Genomic DNA, 19,942 nt, shown 5'->3' with positions numbered 1-19,942 from the left:
GGTCTTTCTTCTTAGTGTGACCCATTTTTTGCTTCTTATCTCTTTCTTGTTCGCCTTCCACTTCATTCCATCTGGTCCAATTCTTCTATCTCTATATTTTTTCAATTTTCTAGTATCTTTTTTTTTTTTTTCTTTAAACACTTGCTGCTTTATTTTCCTTATCTTCTTCTTTGGCAATTCACTTTCTTTTCTTATTCCTCATCTTGTCAGCCTATCTCCTATTGCTTGAACTGTGAATTGCATATCCAGTCTCTCTCCAGAACTTTCAGTGATTGTCTCTCCCTTGTTCTCCCAATTTGTGTTTTATTTAAGAGACCACCCTGTCTGTTGAAGGATGATTGAATATTTCAAGGTGTTTCTCTTCTTTACTTTTCCTTCCAGAAAAAAAAAAAAAAAAAAAGAACATGACCTATGCTTAAATTGGGGCCTTCCTAAATTAAAAAAAAAAAAAAGAAGAAGAACTTGTATATTCTCCTTCATGTGACTTCTACTAAATAATATCTTACCTGGCTTTAGTAATAACAGAAAGACCTTACTTAAAAACCTTCTACTTGGCAAGGCTCCCGATGAAATCAGGACTGTTGTTGTCTTCATAAGAACTGCAGGCCACAGTCTTGCTCAAAGAACACAACTGAATTTAGACCCACAGGTCATCCTCTCAGTACTAAAGGTAGCAAGATTGCTAAGGCTGCACTTAGCCATGTTTCTTACACACATGTAAATCTCTGTGGTTTACATGCTATAGGCAAAAACAGTGATTTAGATGTAGGCATGACCATCAGTACTAGTGTCAGTTCTGACTGGGCCTACAGCGGATAAAGAATAGTGGCCAATGGGGGCGCCTGGGTGCCTCAGTCGGTTGAGTGCCAACTTCAGCTCAGGTCACAATCTCACAGTCCGTGAGTTCAAGTCCTGCATTGGGTTCTGTGTGGACAGCTCAGAGCCTGGAGCCTGCTTCAGATCCTGTGTCTCCCTCTCTCTCTGCCCTTCCCCCGCTCACACTCTGTCTCTGTCTCTCTCTCTCTCAAAATAAATAAATAGAATAGAATAGAATAAAATAAAATAAAATAAAATAAAACATTAAAAAAAAATTTAAGTGGGGTGCCTGGGTGGCTCAATCGGTTGAGCGTCTGACTTTAGCTCATGAGTTCGAGCCCCATGTCAGGCTCTGTGCTGACAGCTCAGAGCTTGGAGCCTGCTTTGGATTCTGTGTCTACCTCTCTCTCTATCCTTCCCCCACCCCCTCTCTCTCTTTCTCTCTCTTTTAAAAACTAAATAAACTTAAAATAAATTTTTTTTAATTTAAAAATAGTGGCCAACATTTTTCAGCATTTACTACGTGCCAGCTCCTCACGTGTATTATCTCATTTAATCCAGACTGCAAACCTTCGAGGTCAGTCCTATGATTGGTAGCATCTCCATTTTATAGCCCAGGAGACTGAGACTAGGGACATTAGCCAATTTCGTCAGTGTTTCACAGCCAGGAAGTAGTAGAGCTGGGCATTGAAGTGGGGCCACATCAGAGGGCACACAGCTGAGCACATGTCACCAGCCTCTGTCCAGTAAGACCTTCTCTGCTTCTCAGCAACTGTACTATTTGGAGCTCCCTTTGGTGTTTTGTCATCCTGCCCACCCTGGCCTTTTCTTGCGCACCATCCCCACTTTCCCTCAACTCCAATCTCAGATCAGTTTACATCTCTGCTTTCTTTCTCATTCAAAAGAATAACATGATCTGATAAAAACAACAACAAAAACTCTCCCTCACGTTTCTCCTCAAGTGTCTCTGCATCTTCTTTTAGATACTTCTTTTTCCTTACTTTCTCCGAGAAAGGAGTCCCCCTCACCCTGGCTTCTCCATCTGTGGCCTGGAGCCTGTCTGTGCATCACCCTTGTGAACTGGTCTTTCCAGGCAGTTATTTCCTCTTCTTGTTACTCATTTCCCCCCCTCCTTCGCTCCTTCCCCTCGTCCCCCAGCCCCTTTCCTCTGGGACCGCAGCATCCCTCCCAGCCTCAATCCAGTCCTCATTTTTGTTTTCTCCTCGGAGCCCATGTTTAGTGCACACGTGATGGCCATTTCCAGGCCCTCAGTTTTACGTGTCTACCTCCTGGACAGCTACTGCACAGGAGCACCATACTCAAAAGCTCCAAAGGAAACTACCCATCTTCATCTCCCTTAATCTACAAGGTCCATTTCTTCCATCTGCTGAATTTCCTGTCCACCCACTACTGATTTTTCAATCAGGGTAATTCGAAAACAGTTGAGTTACCTTGCTTCCCCCCTGCCCTATTGCACATTCCAATCACTGCCGCATCTCACCAAGTTCAAGTCCTTCCTATTCTCTTTGGATAAAATATTCTCTGGTCCCCCTTAAATATATGTTGCATTTCAGGTGTGGCTTTCCTAAAGTAGACCCTGTCATGAGCATCTCAAGGGAAGATGCAGCATCTGACTCAATGCTCTGTCTCCTGAGGTAACTTCCACAGTGCCTCACACCCAACTCACATTCCATAAATGTTCGTTGAAGTGAACGTTTTCTTGTTGGGGAGGTAAACCAAGAGCAAAGCATGAGCTTTTGGAAGGCTAGGTAGGAGGCATCGTCATACACGGAGGAGTGGTTCTCATGACCCCTTGTTGGCAGCAAGAACTGGCACCAGAACTGAGCAGAGAGCTGTGCTCCGTCCATCTGGCACTGCCTCTCGCTGCTACAAAAAGAACACAGGGTTTGTAAGAGCTCACTCACGGGTGGGCTAGGACAAAGCAATCTGTGGGGAAAGAGAGGGTGCTTTTTTCCCTTCCGCCATCTGTATGTTATTTTGTGGATTTCTTCTGTACTATCTCACAAGTAGTACCTCGTCAATTTTAAAGGTGGCATCTGAATTCCAATTCTATACGCACTTTAAGGGCCCCGAGTTCTGGCAAGAAATCATTTCTGTTTCGCCTGATGAGGAACAGCCACAAGTGCTGATTATTTTAACCGCTTCCAAATGCATTTAATGTGGTTGCATTAAGAACCTAATCGACTGACAGGACATTATTAAAAACTCACTGTGTGTCTAAATTTGTCTTTATAGGTCATTATTTATCAGCTAAGGAGTCACTGCCCCATAAAACCAACATCCAAAGCCATTGCTTTGACAGTATGCATTTACTTTAATATCTTCAAGCTTTTTTGACTTCGCTCCAAAGACGTGAAATAAGTCATTTCACTGCCGTGTGCTTCCATCCATCATGATTGTGGGTAATCCTCACTGATCCTCGAAGCAGAGCCTTTGTGATTTGAAGAAAGCATCACACAGTGATGACCACATGTAATTTCCCTACAGCTGCAGGGTGACATATTAGAGGATATTGCAGCTGCTGAGTCAAAATTTTTTTTTGTATATTTAAATTTTTAGCATGTCTGCATGCTGTGCATATTTAGGGAACAAATGGAATCCTCCACTTGCTTAAAAACAAGAAATGTATGTAGTTCAGCCCGAGCTAATACTCCCTTTCCAGTCTCCCTTGTAATGTGTTCATTAATTTGTTTGTTTAAAGTGCTAATTCATTGGGTTCGTTAGCAAGCAGGCACACATACAAACAGCTGGAATTTCATCTGCCCTGCCCTGTACCACATGCTTATTCTACACCAGTAATCTGAAACAGGCTACGCATAAATGTATCCCGGGTCTCTCTTCTTTCTTTGTCACCCTTAATGAGTCATATTTAAAGGCTCTTCACTGTAATTGAAATCGTGACAAATAAAGATTTACTTACTGAGTAGCATTGCTAGGACCTGGAGAGACGGCCTCCGGAATAGGAGCTGCTTTTAAGCAATTAATGGATACACACTCACCATTTAGACATATTTGAGGTTAGCCTCCTTTTTTGATTACAGACAGCAAGGTCAGATGCAAATGCCTTACTTCACAGATGGGGCTTTTAGGATGGGACGTTAATCCTTGCAGAGGTTGCTAGATTGGTGGGTTGGAAACTCCATTCCCCTATTATAGTAACTGCAGCCCTGGTTCAAATTAAGCTGTGACAGTATAAACTTCCTCTAGTGAATCCTGTGAAATTGTTCCAAATGTCACCTGCAGGGAGAGGAATGAGCAGGGAAGGTGGGGTGAGGAGGATTATAGGGGAACTCACTCTGGTTTGTTGGCCTGAGAATACGGCTGCCATTTTGAGGACGCAATTTCTGACAGTAGTTGTGTTCCTACAGTGTGGGTCCAGCAAGGATCTGAGTTAGGATTTGTCAGATGGTCACCACCTACCAGGAAGAATGCAAGAGTTGCCTCTAAATTAGCTTAATTCTTAGAAAATATGCCTATAGATTTTCCTACACATGAAGTGACGGGTGTCAGAGTAGTTTCCCGGGACACATGGTCATCTGCTGCAGTGCCTGGATATGGGGCTCACACCACCTCTTAATTATGTTTACAGTGTATAATTAATACATTTGGCTGGCTGTGGGGACATTTATCTTTTCATTATCTCAAATTCAACCAACAAGGCAGTTGTAAATTGTCACACACATAGAGCCAAGTGGCGCCCTTTTCCTCTTGGCCTGAAGTGGATTTTGAAAACCAGGATGAGCCTTTTTCATGAGCCTCCAAATCCCCTACAACCTATTAGTATTTTACCTCCAATAATCTTTTTTTTTTTCTTTCATTCAACAAATAGGTAGGGACTACCCACTAGGTACTACTGATTTGGCTAAATTCTACTTTGTTTTAATTTTTAAAGGTATGTTAGAAGCTGACATTTTGCAGAAAGGTCTTCCCAGGGCATGCCTGAGAGACAAACCACTGGCATGTTGGCCTTCCTTCTCAAAAAAAATCCAAGATCTTCATTCCTGGTCAAGATAGCTTCATGAACTTATGTTATAGTATTTTTTATATTCTTATTATGCCTAGTCCAGCACAAGCCTCATGAGAACAGTTCAACAGTGGAATGTTATTAACAGAGAAAGTCTTCTAGATGTAATGGAGGGGAGGAGGTGAAAGAGCAGCAGGGACCCTGGTCCCTCCCCCCAGAAAGGTTCATACTGAGAGCTGCTGTATGCCTGAGTTTTCTTAGATTGTTGGTTCTTTGCTATGGTTCTCATGTCTTCTCTCAACACTAGTTACCTTCCATATAACAATTTCTCATTTAAATCTGTAATAAAAAACACAGAGACCTCTGTAAATAGACTGGTAATGAATACACACACACTTGCACATGCACACACCCATTCCTGATTGCCTTTGAGATAAAATACATATTCCTTTCCATGACTTACGTGGTATTCTAAAACTGGTACAGCCAGGTCCTAAGTGGTTCTTTTGTATGCTCTTCAAGATCCAGCCATATTGAACTTTTCTCAGTTCCTTGAAGGCATCCTGTTCTGTTGGGCTGCTGGGTTTTGGCCTAAGTTTTTCCTCTTCTTGGGACTGTTTCTCATCCTGTCCAGCTTACCCTCACTAGGGGTTCATGGCTCCACCTTCTCTAGGAGGCCTTCCCATCTCCTGGACTGGATCAGGACCCCTATTATAGATTTATATGGCACCCTGGTACTTAGCCTGTTAGCATTTTACAAAATGTTTGTAACAGTCTTCTGGCAGTCCTGCCTCTCAGTGTTTGCCATACACTCTATCATTGCTCATCCCACGGTGCCATCATCTCTACTGCCCTCCGACGCAGGTCTCAATTTGGAGAAAAACCCTCCTTAAGGCAAGAAGCACAGTCCAAGTCCACTTTACTGTTGGATTCTTGAATATTCCACTTGGCTGCCTCCAACCTATTCTGTGGGAGTGGAAGGCAAGGGTAAAGTGAATGGTCTTTCTGCCTCTGCCCCTTCTTCCTCTCCAGATTGAAGCATTTTTCTGGGCTTGGGTACAGAAGTGAAGAATGCAGGGGTTGTATTGGTGGTGGAGGGCCTGGGTCTGTTAGCTCCAATGCACTTCAAAGTTTTGTTTTTTTCTTACATCTTTCATCTGTTCCCTGGACTCTGGGAATTTGGTACCTTTGTAGATTTGATTCTGATAACTTTCTCTGGGAGTACATGATGGTCCATGCTTCCTGGTTCAATGGGGATAGTTACTTGCAGTGAATGAGAAAAGAACTCATTGGTTGATATATCAAATTATTGTTTGATTACACATATTTCACACTCAACTATAATTATATATCCAGGGTTGTTTTTTTCCCCACCATAATGAAAGCTCCATGCCTACAGTAGGCATTTAAACATTTTTATTGTTTGAAAGATTTTTTAATGCTCAGACTCACTTATAATAAAAGAAATATAAATGAAACCAATGATGTAATAGCAGTTTTCACCAACCAGATTAAGCAAGATTGCCTTACTATTTTTCAGTTCCTTAGTGCAGGCAGAGTTATGATGGAACAGTCTTATGAGTGGCTCTTGGAAATGTAATATGATACAAACTTTCTGGAATGGAATTTGTAATACCTATTAAGAATTTTACATGTTTTTCATGCCTGTAGTGGTTAAAAGTACATGCTCTAGAGTCAGTGTGAAGATGACATGTGTGAGCAAATCAACCTCTGAGTCTCCATTTCCTCATCTTTAAAATGGGGATAATAATACCACCTACTTTATTTTTGCAAATGAGATTATGCATTTATAATAATTAGTATAGTACTCGATATATATTCAGAGCTCCATAAATATAAGCTGTAATAATAATATGAATTGCATCCTTGACAACGTCTTTGGGGAACTAATCTAAAATGCACAAAGGTCTTATCTGGGCCTTCATTATGAAAGTGGACAAATTGGAAGTAAATGTTCAAGTACAGTTGACTCTTGAACAACAGAGGTTTGAACTCTGCGGGTCCACTTATATGTGGATTTTTTGTTGTTGTGTAAATACAGTACAGTACTGTGAATATGTTTTTTCTTATGATTTTCTTTCTTTTCTTTTCTTTTCTTTTTGAGAGAGAGCGAGTGGAGGAGAAGCAGAGAGAGGGGAACAGAGGGTCAGAAGCAGGCTCTGTGCTGACAATAGAGAGCCTGATGCGGGGCTTGAACCCACAAACCATGAGATTGTGACCGGAGCTGCAGGCAGATGCTTAACCTACTGAGCCACCCAGGCTCTCCATTTCTTATGATTTCTTAACATTTTCTTTTCTCTAGGTTACTTTATTGTAAAAATACAGTATGTAATGCATATAACATGCAGAATATTTCTTAATTGATTAACTTATTACAGTCACCTATTTAAGGCTTCTAGTCAATAGTAGGCTATTAGTAGTTAAGTTTTTGGGGAGTTGAAAGTTGTACACAGATTTTTGACTGTGCAGAGGTCAGCACCCTAAGCCTTGGTTTTTCAAGGATCAACTATATAAGAAAAATGGTAAATTTCCTGTTTATTTATTTAAAACTGGGATATTATGCAGTCCCTAAAATGATGTTTATAAAGAGTTCCTAATGATATGTAGAAATGCTGATGGTATTGAGTTAAAAAAAGATATTAAATGACAACATTTAATATAATCTCATCTATGTAAAGAGATATGTATGTAAAATTAATACAGAAAAAGAACTAAGATAAAAATGTCAATGTTAGTAGTTATTTACTCTGAGAGGGCTACTTAGGGTGGTTTTTGTTTACTTATACTTAGTAAAAGTGTTTTTCATATTTTCTGCCATGGCTCACTTTGTATTCAAAAAATAAAACCTCAAGCTTCTTGTCTGAACCACATTCAGCCCCTCTTCTGGGCAGAAGATCGCAGTGGCTCCCAGGCCTGAGCCTGAAGCTTGCTTACAGGTGGTACCCAGTGGGACTGGCCACTTGTAGCCTATCATGCCCGAGTTCTGTGGTCTGTTCTCAGGAACTATACTTATCGGATTGTAAATCAAAACACAGGTATTAATTCTCACGCCCTTTTTGCCCTGGTTTCTGGCTTCTTTCCCTGCACATCATTACTCATTTTGAGCTCTCCCAAAGAAATCTCTCCTATAAAGAGATTTTGACTTCAAGCCTTTCAAGACAGAAGTATTTCCCAGGTTTTAGGAGTTTATTTTTCTTTTCTGGTTGGTTTAATAAAAGCCAGATTGGATTGACTTTAGAGCAGGATTTCAGAGCATATTTAAGTGGCCTTCTGATAGGGCTTGTAAGTGAGAGAGTTGGGATGGGAGGTTTGCATGAATATATTAACATGGGATCACTTAGTTTGTTGTTTTGGAATGAATCTATTCATAGGATTGGGTGTTCAGTATGACTTTTTAAACCATGGATGAATGAATAAGGGATGCATACAGGTTGTAAACAAAAAGAGGGAGTCCAACTTCCAGATTGGGATACTTTCTCATGTGTAAGGAAAACTTTAAACTTCCTTGCATTAATGCAATGCTTTGGGCAACTTGCATTTGATTGTTTTATATTTTCAGGTGTCATTTATTTATTTCTCTTTGCCTCTGGGTACTCACTCCAGAATGCAATGTGATATGTCTGGCAATTGATCTGATGCTTTCTTGAGGCTTAACATGGAGCTATGAACAGAGGCAGAGGCCTTGAGTGATTTTGGAGTCTCAGACTCTTGAGCCCTTTCCACTGGCTTCTAGTAGCTGTATACCAAAATGTGATGCAAGTGAGACTTGATTAGGGGATGGCAGAAGTTGAGTGTGGTGAGGAATCCCTACATTTATCAGGCAGTCAGAGGCAGAGAACAAGGACCTGGCCATGAAAGGCACCAGGATAAAGCATATGAAAGCAGAACAGGGGTCAAAGAGAAGGATGGCCGGGAGTGTCCTGTGTTACAGAGATCTCCCGGTGGGTTAGAAATTAAAGGAAGCTGTTAGATTTGGTCATAAGAGGGGGTGAGAGACATTTTCAAGGCAATACCACAGCACTTTCATGGAGGCTGAAGCAGATCCTGGGGAGCTGAGGGGTTAGGGAGGCAGGGAAGTTGGGTGGGGAAGGGAAGGCAAGAAACGGCAGCATGGTTGTGGAGAAAAACTTTGGAGGGGTAGGTGATGCAGAGGCTGTTCAGAGGTTGAGGTCAAGGAGAGTGAAGAGAGGTGGGATAAAAGATGCAATAATGCTGAAATAATGTTCTAATGTTGAAAATTGGATCAAGGATGTGGGTGGAGGAATTAGCTATTTTATCTTCTGAGAAGACAAGAAAAAATAAAAATGGGTAAAGAAAGATGTTTTGGGGGCGCCTGGGTGGCGCAGTCGGTTAAGTGTCCGACTTCAGCCAGGTCACGATCTCGCGGTCCGTGAGTTCGAGCCCCGCGTCGGGCTCTGGGCTGATGGCTCAGAGCCTGGAGCCTGTTTCCGATTCTGTGTCTCCCTCTCTCTCTGCCCCTCCCCTGTTCATGCTCTATCTCTCTCTGTCCCCAAAATAAATAAACGTTGAAAAAAAAAATTTAAAAAAAAAAAAAAAAAAAGAAAAAAAAAAGAAAGATGTTTTGAGGCTGACAGGAAGGAGTCGAAGGTGCTCCTGCTTGATGGGCTGAATGAAGTAGAAGATAAGAGAATCTAGGAGGAGGTGGGAGGAGGTGGGCAGGGTTGGGGTGGTGCCTGGAGCCAGGAGCAAGGGTTTACAAGCAGCTGCTGTGAGAGTGGGAAGGAGCATCCACAGTCTAGCTGTAGCTTCCTTGAGAAGTAATTAATGCACATTACACTCATTTCAAGAGCTTCTAGAGATCCCCAAGATCAGACAAATTCATAAATATTTATTTATTGTACCCACAAAGTACTCCAGAGATCTTCTTACTTTCTCTTCAAAGCGTCCTTGGTGATTATTCTTTTTCATTCCTTTAATTGCACACCAGAGAAAGCCTCAGTTAGATGCAACTAGTTTTTAGACCACTGAACACCTGCAGCTCTTGTTGATGCATGCCCGAGCCCAGAACTCTCGGTAAGTGCTGGCTTGAAAGAGGAAGAGGCTGTGACTTTTCAAATAATGGAGCCTTGAATTAGTAATGCTGCTCGGGTTTCTCCGGTTTCCAACCCTAGCAAGGCACCTGCTCATTCAGGTCATTGTCAAACACGGTCACCTCCATTTGTTCCAGTAACTTTTGAAGCTTTTTGAATCCCCCCTTTTGCTCCTGGCACTGTGAGGAGGGCACAAGAGAAAGAGAACATTGTATGGAAACCATACACTGAATCAGGGGGAAGTAGCCTCGTATTTCTCTCAGTACAGTCATTGCTTCCTTTACAATTTACCAAAGGTCTATAATGAGGATTAATTTGGCTTTTAGGGATTGAAAATTGTTCCTAATAAGGGGAAAAGGCTGCCTGTAATTTGAAACTCCCAAAGTTCAGAGAAGGGTCAGGGGCTGTTAGTTTACATGCCCAGAAGAGTCAGCATTTTGGGGAGGACGCTTTGGGCTCAACTTCTGGAGTGGCTGTGCTGGTCCCCAAATGGCTTCTTGTGGCAATGAGTGGGTGCAGGTGTGGGACTGAGATCTATTTCTCCTGCGGGGAACCCATCTCACCCGGTCAGCAATTAAGTCTCACTGAAGGTATTGAGAAAAAGACCTGTTTAAACAGATTTCAGGGGGCAGGTTATCTGCAGTGATTGACAGTGATTTTTTTATGTTTGTTTATTTATTTAGAAAGAGAGTTGTGTGCTCATGTGTGGGGGAGGGGCAGAGACAGAGAGAGGGAGAGAGAGAGAGAGAGAGGGAGAGAGAGAGATAATCCCAAGGAGGCTTCATGCTGTCAGGGCAGAGACCGACATGGGGCTCGATCTCACAAACCAGGAGATTATGAGCTGAGTAGAAATCAAGAGTTGGACGCTCAACTGACTGAGCACACAGGCGACCCATCATTGTCAAGGATTTTTTAATCTAAACATTGCTTGAGATCACAATCTCTATCGACAAGACCCTGAGCTGAACAAGACATCAGGTCCCTGAGTAGTGCCTTAGCAAGTGCAGACAGTGCTGTGAATCCTTCAGGGATAGATGGAAAAGCCTGTGGTTAGAAGTCTAACCTTCCATTTCCTAGGCCTTTACTCTTCTTTCACTTTGGTGGGTAATTCAGGATTTGTGGATTTTCTTCCACCTTTGGGATGGAGGATGGCAAACAGGACTTGAAGGGTGATTCCACCTAAAATGAGGCAGAGGACGTGTTCACCAATAACGGGAGCTGAACGCAACCAGATTCTTTAATTAAAGGATGACTATTTTATAGGCGAGAAGAGAGACCGTGCTGGCCATGCCAGATGCTTTGTCTTAGAGCCTTAATCACAACTCGTACAGCAGGGCTTCTGTGAATTATGTATCGGGTCATGAAAATAACTTTTCAACTCGCAGCTCTTCCTTGTAACTTTTCCTCTATTTGAAGACTCAAGTTTTCCACCAACTCAACCCAGTTTTCTACTAACCCAAGCCCCTCCATATCAACACCTGAGACAGGTATACAGACTCTGGGAGGCCAATTCCTGAGAAGGCAGCTTGTGGAGGGAGCTGTGCCCAGCTCAGGAGCACTGTGAAGGGGCGGGGGTGGGGGGCCGCAGCACGCTGGGCCAGAGTTCTCAGCACCCTTGGGGGAAATGTTGATGATATTGATGGTACTATTCCTGTTAGTCTGACAGTTCTCTCTGTACTCCTAGCAAGGATCTATCATATGCCGCCCCAGTACTTGAAGGTCGTTGAGTTGAAAAGGGATGACAAGTGAATAGCTGTGCTGGGCCTGGCCATTTGCTAAAAACCTCAAACACACAATTTGTACAGGTCCCAAGCGTCTACTTTCCTGATGTATGCTGCCTCCGAGCTCTTTTCCTGCTTTCCGTGCTGCAGCGGGGGTAATTGCGATCCCTTCCGCCCTTGGGTGTGGTAATGAGACCTCGTGCTCATGCTGTCCATGCCTTCTGTGTGCTCCCCTGCCCTCTCCAGACTGCCATCCTCTGTGCCAGCACTGTGCAGCCGACCTCCACAACACTGGGAGCATCTGCCTGAGCTGCCAGAATGCCCGGTACCTGCTGCTGGGGGACCACTGTGTTCCTGATTGCCCTTCTGGATTCTACTCAGAGAGAGGAGCTTGTAAAAGTGAGTAAGTGCTGGATACAGGAGCTGGTGGTGCCTCACGAGTTTCTCTTTGGGGCAATAGTGGAGAAGATTTGAACCGAGAGAGAGAGAGAGAGAGAGAGAGAGAGAGAGAGAGAGAGAGAGAAGGCGGGAAGCATGCTGTGAGACAGTAAACCAGACCAGCTAACATGCTAACATTCTCAGTTGGGGCTTTTTTTTTTTTTTTTAATTTTTTTAACCTTGATTTATGTTTGAGACAGAGAGAGACAGAGCATGAATGGGGGAAGGTCAGAGAGAGAGGGAGACACAGAATCTGAAACAGGCTCCAGGCTCTGAGCAGTCAGCACAGAGCCCGACGCGGGGCTCGAACCCACATACCGCGAGATCGTGACCTGAGCCGAAGTCGGCCGCTCAACCGAATGAGCCACCCAGGCGCCCCAATTGGGGCTTTTACTAACACCTCTCAGGCTGCTGCTTTGGAAAGGAGTTTGACTTCATAGATTCTCTTTGTGTCTCTTTTTTTCTCTGCAGAATGTCACTCCTCCTGCAGGACCTGCCAGGGCGCAGGACCCTTCTCCTGCACCTCCTGTGACGCCAACCTCGTGCTGTCCCACCTTGGGACCTGCAGCACCGCCTGCTTCCCTGGGCACTATCTCGATGATGGCCGTGCTTGTCAGCGTAGGTTTTTAAAAATGAAATTTCTCTCCTTTCCTGCTCTTCTGGAGTCACTGCGGGAAATATTAAGTTCTTGCGTCCATATTCCCACTTGATAGCCTTTACTTTTTAAAAAGACAGTTGGGGCGCCTGGGTGGCTTGGTCGGTTAAGCGTCCGACTTCAGCTCAGGTCATGATCTCACGGTCCGTGAGTTCAAGCCCCGCGTCGGACTCTGTGCTGACAGCTCGGAGCCTGGAGCCTGTTTCAGATTCTGTGTCTCCCTTTCTCTCTGCCCCTCCCCTGTTCATGCTCTGTCTCTCTCTGTCTCAAAAATAAATAAACGTTTAAAAAAAAAAATTAAAAAGACAGTTAATCTACAAAGGTGTATGGATGCCATTAGCAGGCTGTAATTCAGACATTGGCCTAACCGGGAGGTGCTGGGCTAGAGATCTCCTCTGCGAGGACCAGCTGTGTGATCTGAGGCCACTCATTTAGCTTCTCTGTTCTCTAGTTACCTCATTTTTAAAATAGTATTGGTCTATTTTATCCTTGTGGTTTCTCCCGGCAATTCAATTCCAAGATCCTGAGCAGAGAGTGGAACTCGCTCTGGTACACAATCAGTGACCAGTGACCTAAGCACTTGTCTGGATTTAATTTGTTTTCTGTATATATTTGTTGAATATTGACAATGCACAAGGCTTGACATGCCACAAAGCATTTGGTTTCTGTTCAAACAGTAGTTATTTTGTCTCGCATGAGAGTTACTTGTATAGATGTCTTATTTCTCAAGTAAGTCAAAAAATGATTAATTACTTGTGTCAGGCACAAACAAAGAATTAGGATAAATGAGGGAAAGGGCAAATTGGAGTAGAAAAGAAATCAGGAAATCCTTCACAGAAGAAGGAACATTTTTTGTGATATGCTGAGGCGGCTTACTTTATTTCAATCACTAAAGTGTCATTTGCAAAAAAATTTTGTTATACTTTTTCCTTTTGAAAATGACAGCCAACAAATACAGAGTTGGTATTTCAATTTTATGTCCTAGAAGTACCATACTGAGGGAATTATAGACTGGTGGTTAGGAAGGTGGGCTCTGGAGTCATGTGACTAAAGTTCAAGGCCTACCTACCACTTACTAGCTTTGTGCCCTTGAGCAGGTGAATTAACTTCTAGGCCTCAGTTTCTTTTTCCGTCAAAGGGGGATTATAACGGTACCTACATCTAATGGTACCTTGCACTTGGCATGGACCTTAGCAGGGAACAAGCTTTCTGTATAGATTAGCTATTGTTGTCATTGTCGTCGTCATCCTCCTCCTCCTCCTCCTCCTCCTCCTCTTCCTCCTCCTCCTCCTCCAGAATGAGAGGCAAAATCAAGCAGTTTAAGATATTTATATTTTATAGACAGAAAGATAGTTACTACTATTAGTTTACTGAGATGCTTGCAAGGATTTGCATTTGAAATGAATTTATGTGGGACTCACCATTTTGCATCATCTGTTGAGGTACCAGAGATAAACACCCTTTTCAGACTCATGAAAAATTTCTTTGCTTTTATAACAAAAACTTTGCTCAGTATATATCAACTGTCTACCAGTATCTACAGATTCTCTAACACAAGAGACACGAATGAAATACTTGCATGTTCTGTTCAAGAGCAAGAGACTGTTGGTGGAGAAATGGTGACTGAGATTGATGAGGCTCTTCACAGAAGTGGAATCACAGAAATAAAAGTTCAAAAGAAAAAAATAGAATCTTTGGATGACAAAAAAAAAAAAAAAAAAAAAAGACCATTGCATCAAAATGTTTCTTTCTGAGAAGCTTTTTCCTTGGTGCAAGGTGATTTCCGCACAAATACATTTTCTGTGCTACCATGTAAATAGGATTTCATAGACTATTTCGGTTAAATCAAGAACCTCCCAGCTTTAGTCCTTTGCTAAAGCTTAAGGTTCATTCTTTCAAAGATTGAATGAAGCATGCCCTTAAGTTGGGATATTTGAGTTTCTAGCATGTAAAAAAAAAAATCAACAGTGTTCCCGTCTAATGCTCATCATTGTAGACAATTATAGGCCTGACAATTTTAGAAATTGTGCAGTGAAGGGCTTTTAAGGAAATATAACCGGTATTAAGGGGAGGCATTAATAGAAGAAAGTAAGAGCTGGAGAACTGTCTGGATTTTGGTTATAGAAATGTTTAGAAATTATATACTGAGCTCTATATTCAAGGATAATCAGTTGAGGCAGGAACTTTAAAAAAAAGATGATAAATGAGGCTCTTAGTACTTGAAACTGTAGCACTTTAGAGGTGAGGAGGAGAACTCCAGGGTGGCCAGAGGCAACCTTGCACCCACTGCAGAGATTCTGTGTCACTCCCCCTCACAGACTTCTACCGATGAGGAAGGACACCAGGTCCATTGCAGGGGGTGATAGTTGTTTCATTGTCCGACTGTTCTTTCTCATCGGCCCTCCAATGCTCCCCTCTGGAGCGGTACAGAATAAGTCCCCTTCCCCATTCACATTATTGCCTTCCAAAGTTTGAAATTAACTGTCATTTCCCACTTGCACTTTGCTGCTCTGGCAAAACTGGAGCCAATAGAGTATTGGAGCAGCAGTGGATGACCCTCTCTCAGAGCTGAGGTAGAAGGCAAGCCTGTTTAACAAGGAGGGTGGACTTCCTGAGCTGTGAGGTCCCTTCCTCCTTGATGAGTGATCGTTAAAGTACATTTCTGCTTCCCTCACTGGTCCACCTACCACCATCTTCACTGTCCTCTTGGCACTTTCTGGGGTCCCGGACCTCAGAGAGCAGCACCAGGGACTCCAGATGTGACCACACCAACATGACTAATACCATGTGTGGTCTGAATATCCTAAGATGGAGAAAATGCTCCTTACCCACATTCTTTTGGAGACGGAAGCTGAAAACCCAAGGGGCTTTGGTATGTGCAGAACTGCTCTGAGTAGGACAAGGTCATTTGTGCGTTGCCTTGGTAAGAGATGAGGGGTTCAGTGAAAGAGGAAGAAAGGTTCAGATAGACATGGTGGAAGCTCCCTGATCCTCGGTGTGATATTGCTGCATCCCTCCAAATCTCCATATAGTCTTCTAGCATTTCAAAACGCACAAATCCATTTCTTTTGGAAGCCAGTATGAAGGCCTGCATAGAAGGATTCAAGAATAAGAAGATATATCGGTGCTTGAGGAAGTAAATCACAAGACGCTCTCAGCTATCAGGACAGGGCATTGTCCTGTAACTCTAAGCTGGGGAAGTGGCATTTGGGCTTCATTTTGCAGCTCTATGCCAAGCAGGGGGGTCCAGCTAACCTTTAGGTCATATCAAGGCTCTGCAGTTTAAGATTGAGTTGGTTTCTTTAGTCACCATATCATACCTTTCATAAGCTTTTAACCAACTAAAATTCTTAGATAATTTTTTATAGGAACTACTGTCTAAACAGGCCTCCTGTTTCCTTTATTTGTGCAATTGGTTAAAGGCAATAAATGTAGGACCTACAGTTTTGCTTATTTCATCTGATTCCTTTTAGTTTATTGCTTTAACTAGCTAAAACTGAGTTTGAGTTGTTCTGGCAAAATGTGACTATTAGGCGTATGTGGCATATTTAAATATCATTAGCATTTCTTTGTTTTTATTAAAGTTATTAATAAAAATATTGATCGAGTAAAAAATTAAGACTTCATCATAATATTCTACTAAAGACATTTTACTAATTGCAAAGATTTACTGATAACTTTTTAGTATGTATTTCAACCATCTTCAAATCCACCTAAAACTACTAGCCCTCCCTTAATTTTTGTATTCACAGGCTTATCATTGAGATTTTTGTCAAACCGTTTGCCAAAATTAAGATACATCATGTGTAAAAATTCTACCCAAATTAAAAAAAAAAAAGAAATGGCAGTTTAATTTCATATAAGTTTCCAAAAATTAAAATATTTATTTCTAATTATTCTCAAACCATCTGCTTGAAAATCCAGTCTAGAATTTTTCTAGGACCTTTAATTACCAATCTACATATTCTAATGAATATTTTATATCAATGACATTTCTCATATGTGAAACAAGAGGACTTCTTTTTTATTTTTACCAGGAGGTAATCTTCCTGCACTGTGCCACACACTTTGATATTCTCTAGATCTAAAACTCACATGATCATTCTCTAGATTTTTCCTCTGACAGGTACTTAGAGAAAATTTCAGAATGAGGCTGAGATACTAATGCTTGAATGTATATAATTAACAATATCTGGCTTCTTTCATTTATGTGCATATGTTTATCGAACACCCACAATATGAGGGATGACCGGCTAGGTACTGGGCACTATTGGAAGGAACAAAACAAATCTGGTCTTTGCTTTCATGAAGCTTATAGCTTAAAGGATGCAGAAGATAAATAATCACTTAAATGAAAATTATTATGTATGGCATGAATGAAATGTCTGGGCTGCTATAAGAGCAGTGACAGGGAGACTTGCTTTAGATTAGAGAGTCAAGGAAGGCCTTCTTGAAGAAGTCACTGAAGAATGCATAAGGGTTAAAGACAAGAGACTTAGAGATTATATTGAGAGGATTCAAGTGTGTGTATTAAGATATCTAGGTAGAAAGAATGGAGACAATAATGGAGAAGCAATATTTGCAGAAATGATGGCTGGAAACTTTCCAGGTTTGAAGAAAGATACAAGTTTATAGATGAAAGTGTCCTCTGAAACCTGAGCAGTATAGATTAAAAAAAAAAAAAATCACTCTTATGGGGACATGGACAATAGAATGCAAGGGGGTCAAACTTAGTAAGGGGAAACCAATTAGGAGACTATGACAGTTGTCTGGTGGGAGATAGTGATGGCTTAGATGTATTGGTACATGGGGATATGGAGAAAAACAAAAAGTTCTGAGAATCACATAGAAAACTTTGAATAAATAGGATTCAGTGAGTGAGTGGATTAGGAATGAGAGAAAGGGGGGTGTCAAGATAGCCTCCAAGGTTTATAGCATGGACAACTGAGGAGATGGAGAAATGCCAGTTGTTAAGTTAGGGAAGATGGAAGCATGACCACATTTGGGGATCATCCCTGAATGCTTGAATTCAGTAGCTGCTGAGAATTACAAATGGGTGAATCAGTAAGCCAGGCCTCCTTGAAGTCCTTTGTGACTTAAAATATGGGATTTCCTGAGCTTCCCAATAAAGTTGATACCTAATTTTTATCTTGGCATCATTCAAAAATCTGAGTCCACATCATGAACTACAGGGGGCTTGATTCCTTAAGAAGTAAGGTTTAAACACCTCTCGACTATTATTCCAGAGATCCTGGAGTAAATATAAGTTCTGTGGCTACATCACAGTGCAAGTTGGATGTGGGATTTCAATTCTTGGGTTTATAATTTACCTTCTCTGGGTTTATAATTTATCTTCTCTGGAAAATAAGAACATTTTCTTTTCTGTTGATCACAGGGGAGGGTTATGAGCCATAATTAAAGAACAGGTTGGAGCAGTGCTTTGCTCCTTTGTAACATCTGTCTAGGTTTGATCAGTGCTTCAGTATTTGCAATTGTAATGATCTGGTCATTTTCTTTCCCTATCTGCTCAGCATGCAGCACACATTGTAGAAGCTGTGATTCACAGGCTGGCTGTACCTCCTGCCGAGATCCAAACAAGGTCCTGCTCTTTGGGGAATGTCAGTATGAGAGCTGTGCCCCACAGTACTATCTTGACTTCTCCACCAAGATATGCAGAGGTAAAGCTCTTCCTGAACTATGCATTGATTCTTTTACTCAGTGAGCTCCCTTTACTGTAAATGTCTGCTCCCCCACACTGGGAAAATACTGTCATATGTTTAGACTTTCTCTGGTGATAGCAAGAAGTCATCATATATTATGAATGTATGTATGTAATTTTTTCTTTGTATGTAATTTATTTTTTGTTTTTTAAAGTTTATTTATTTTGAGACAGAGAGCATGATCAGGGAAGGGGCAGAGAGCAAGGGGGAGAGAGACAATCCCAAGCAGGTTCTGCACCGTCAGTGCAGAGCCAGATGTGGGGCTCGAACTCACAAACCATGAGATCATGACCTGAGATTAAGAGTTGGCCGCTTAACTGACTACACCACCTAGTCACCCCAGTATGTAATTTATTAATCAAGAAAATATTTTTTAATGTTTGTTTATTTTTTAATTTTTTTTAACATTTATTTATTTTTGAGAGACAGAGAGAGACAGAGCATGAGCGGGGGAAGGGCAGAGAGTGAGGAAGACACAGAATCCAAAGCAGGCTCCAGGCTTCAAGCTGTCAGCACAGAGCCTGACATGGGGCTCGAACTCACAAACCATGAGATTATGACCTGAGCTGCGATCGGACGCTTAACTGGCTGAGCAACCCAGGCGCCCCTGTTTATTTTTTATTGTTTATTTGTTTTTGAAAGAGAGAGAGAGACAGAGCCTGAGCAGGGGAGGGGCAGAGAGAGAGACACACACACAGAATCTGTAGTAGGATGTTCATTAGTCTCCAGGTATTTGTCGTTTTTCCAATTTTTTCCTTGTAGCTGATTTCGAGTTTCATAGCATTGTGATCTAAAAATATGCATGGTATGATCTCAACCTTTTTGTACTTGTTGAGGGCTGTTTTGTGTCCCAGTATGTGATCTAGGAGAATATTCCATGTGCACTCAAGAAGAATGTGTATTCTGCTACTTAAGGATCAAATGTTCTGAATATATCTGTTAAGTCCATCTGGTCCAGCGTGTCATTCAAAGCCATTGGTTTCCTTGTTGATTTTCTGTTTAGATGATCTGCCAATTGCTGTAAGTAGGGTGTTGAAGTCCCCTACTATTATGGTATTATTATCAATGAGTTTCTGTATGTGATTAATTCATTTATATATTGGGGCGCTTTCATGTTGGGGGCATAGACGTTTACAATTGTTAGGTCTTCTTGGTGGATAGACCCCTTAATTATGATATAATGTCCTTCTTCATCTCTTGTTACAGTCTTTATTTTAAAATCTAGGTTGTCTGATATAAGTATGGCCACTCCAGTTTTCTTTTGGTGGCCATTAGCATGATAGATGGTTCTCCATCCAGGAGACACAGAATCTGAAGCAGACTCTAGGCTCTGAACTGTCAGCATAGAGCCTGATGTGGGGCTCAAACTCATGAACTGCAAGATCCTGACCTGAGCTGAAGTCAGACGCTTAACGGACTGAGCCACCCAGGTGGCCCTAATGTTTATTTATTTTTGAGAGGGAGAGAGAGAGAGAGCGGGGGGAGGCAGAGAGTGAGGAAGACACAGAATCCGAAGCTGGCTCTAGTCTCTGAGC

The 19,942-nt window shown here is 42.0% G+C and overlaps 1 protein-coding gene across 1 annotated transcript in view; it reads left to right on the top strand.

Annotated features, from left to right (window-relative positions):
• FRAS1 (Fraser extracellular matrix complex subunit 1) overlaps positions 1-19,942 on the top strand; it is a 431,004-nt gene that overhangs the window by 250,408 nt on the left and 160,654 nt on the right. Inside the window, exons 21-23 of the mRNA XM_045473641.1 lie at positions 11,841-11,993; positions 12,504-12,650; positions 18,219-18,365. Coding sequence (XP_045329597.1) covers positions 11,841-11,993; positions 12,504-12,650; positions 18,219-18,365 — 447 coding nt within the window. The remainder of the gene's footprint in view (positions 1-11,840; positions 11,994-12,503; positions 12,651-18,218; positions 18,366-19,942) is intronic.

This window comes from Leopardus geoffroyi, chromosome B1 (assembly GCF_018350155.1).
Source record: "Leopardus geoffroyi isolate Oge1 chromosome B1, O.geoffroyi_Oge1_pat1.0, whole genome shotgun sequence".
NCBI classification, from domain to species: Eukaryota; Metazoa; Chordata; class Mammalia; order Carnivora; family Felidae; genus Leopardus; species Leopardus geoffroyi.
This window is presented reverse-complemented; position numbering and strand designations above follow the sequence as displayed.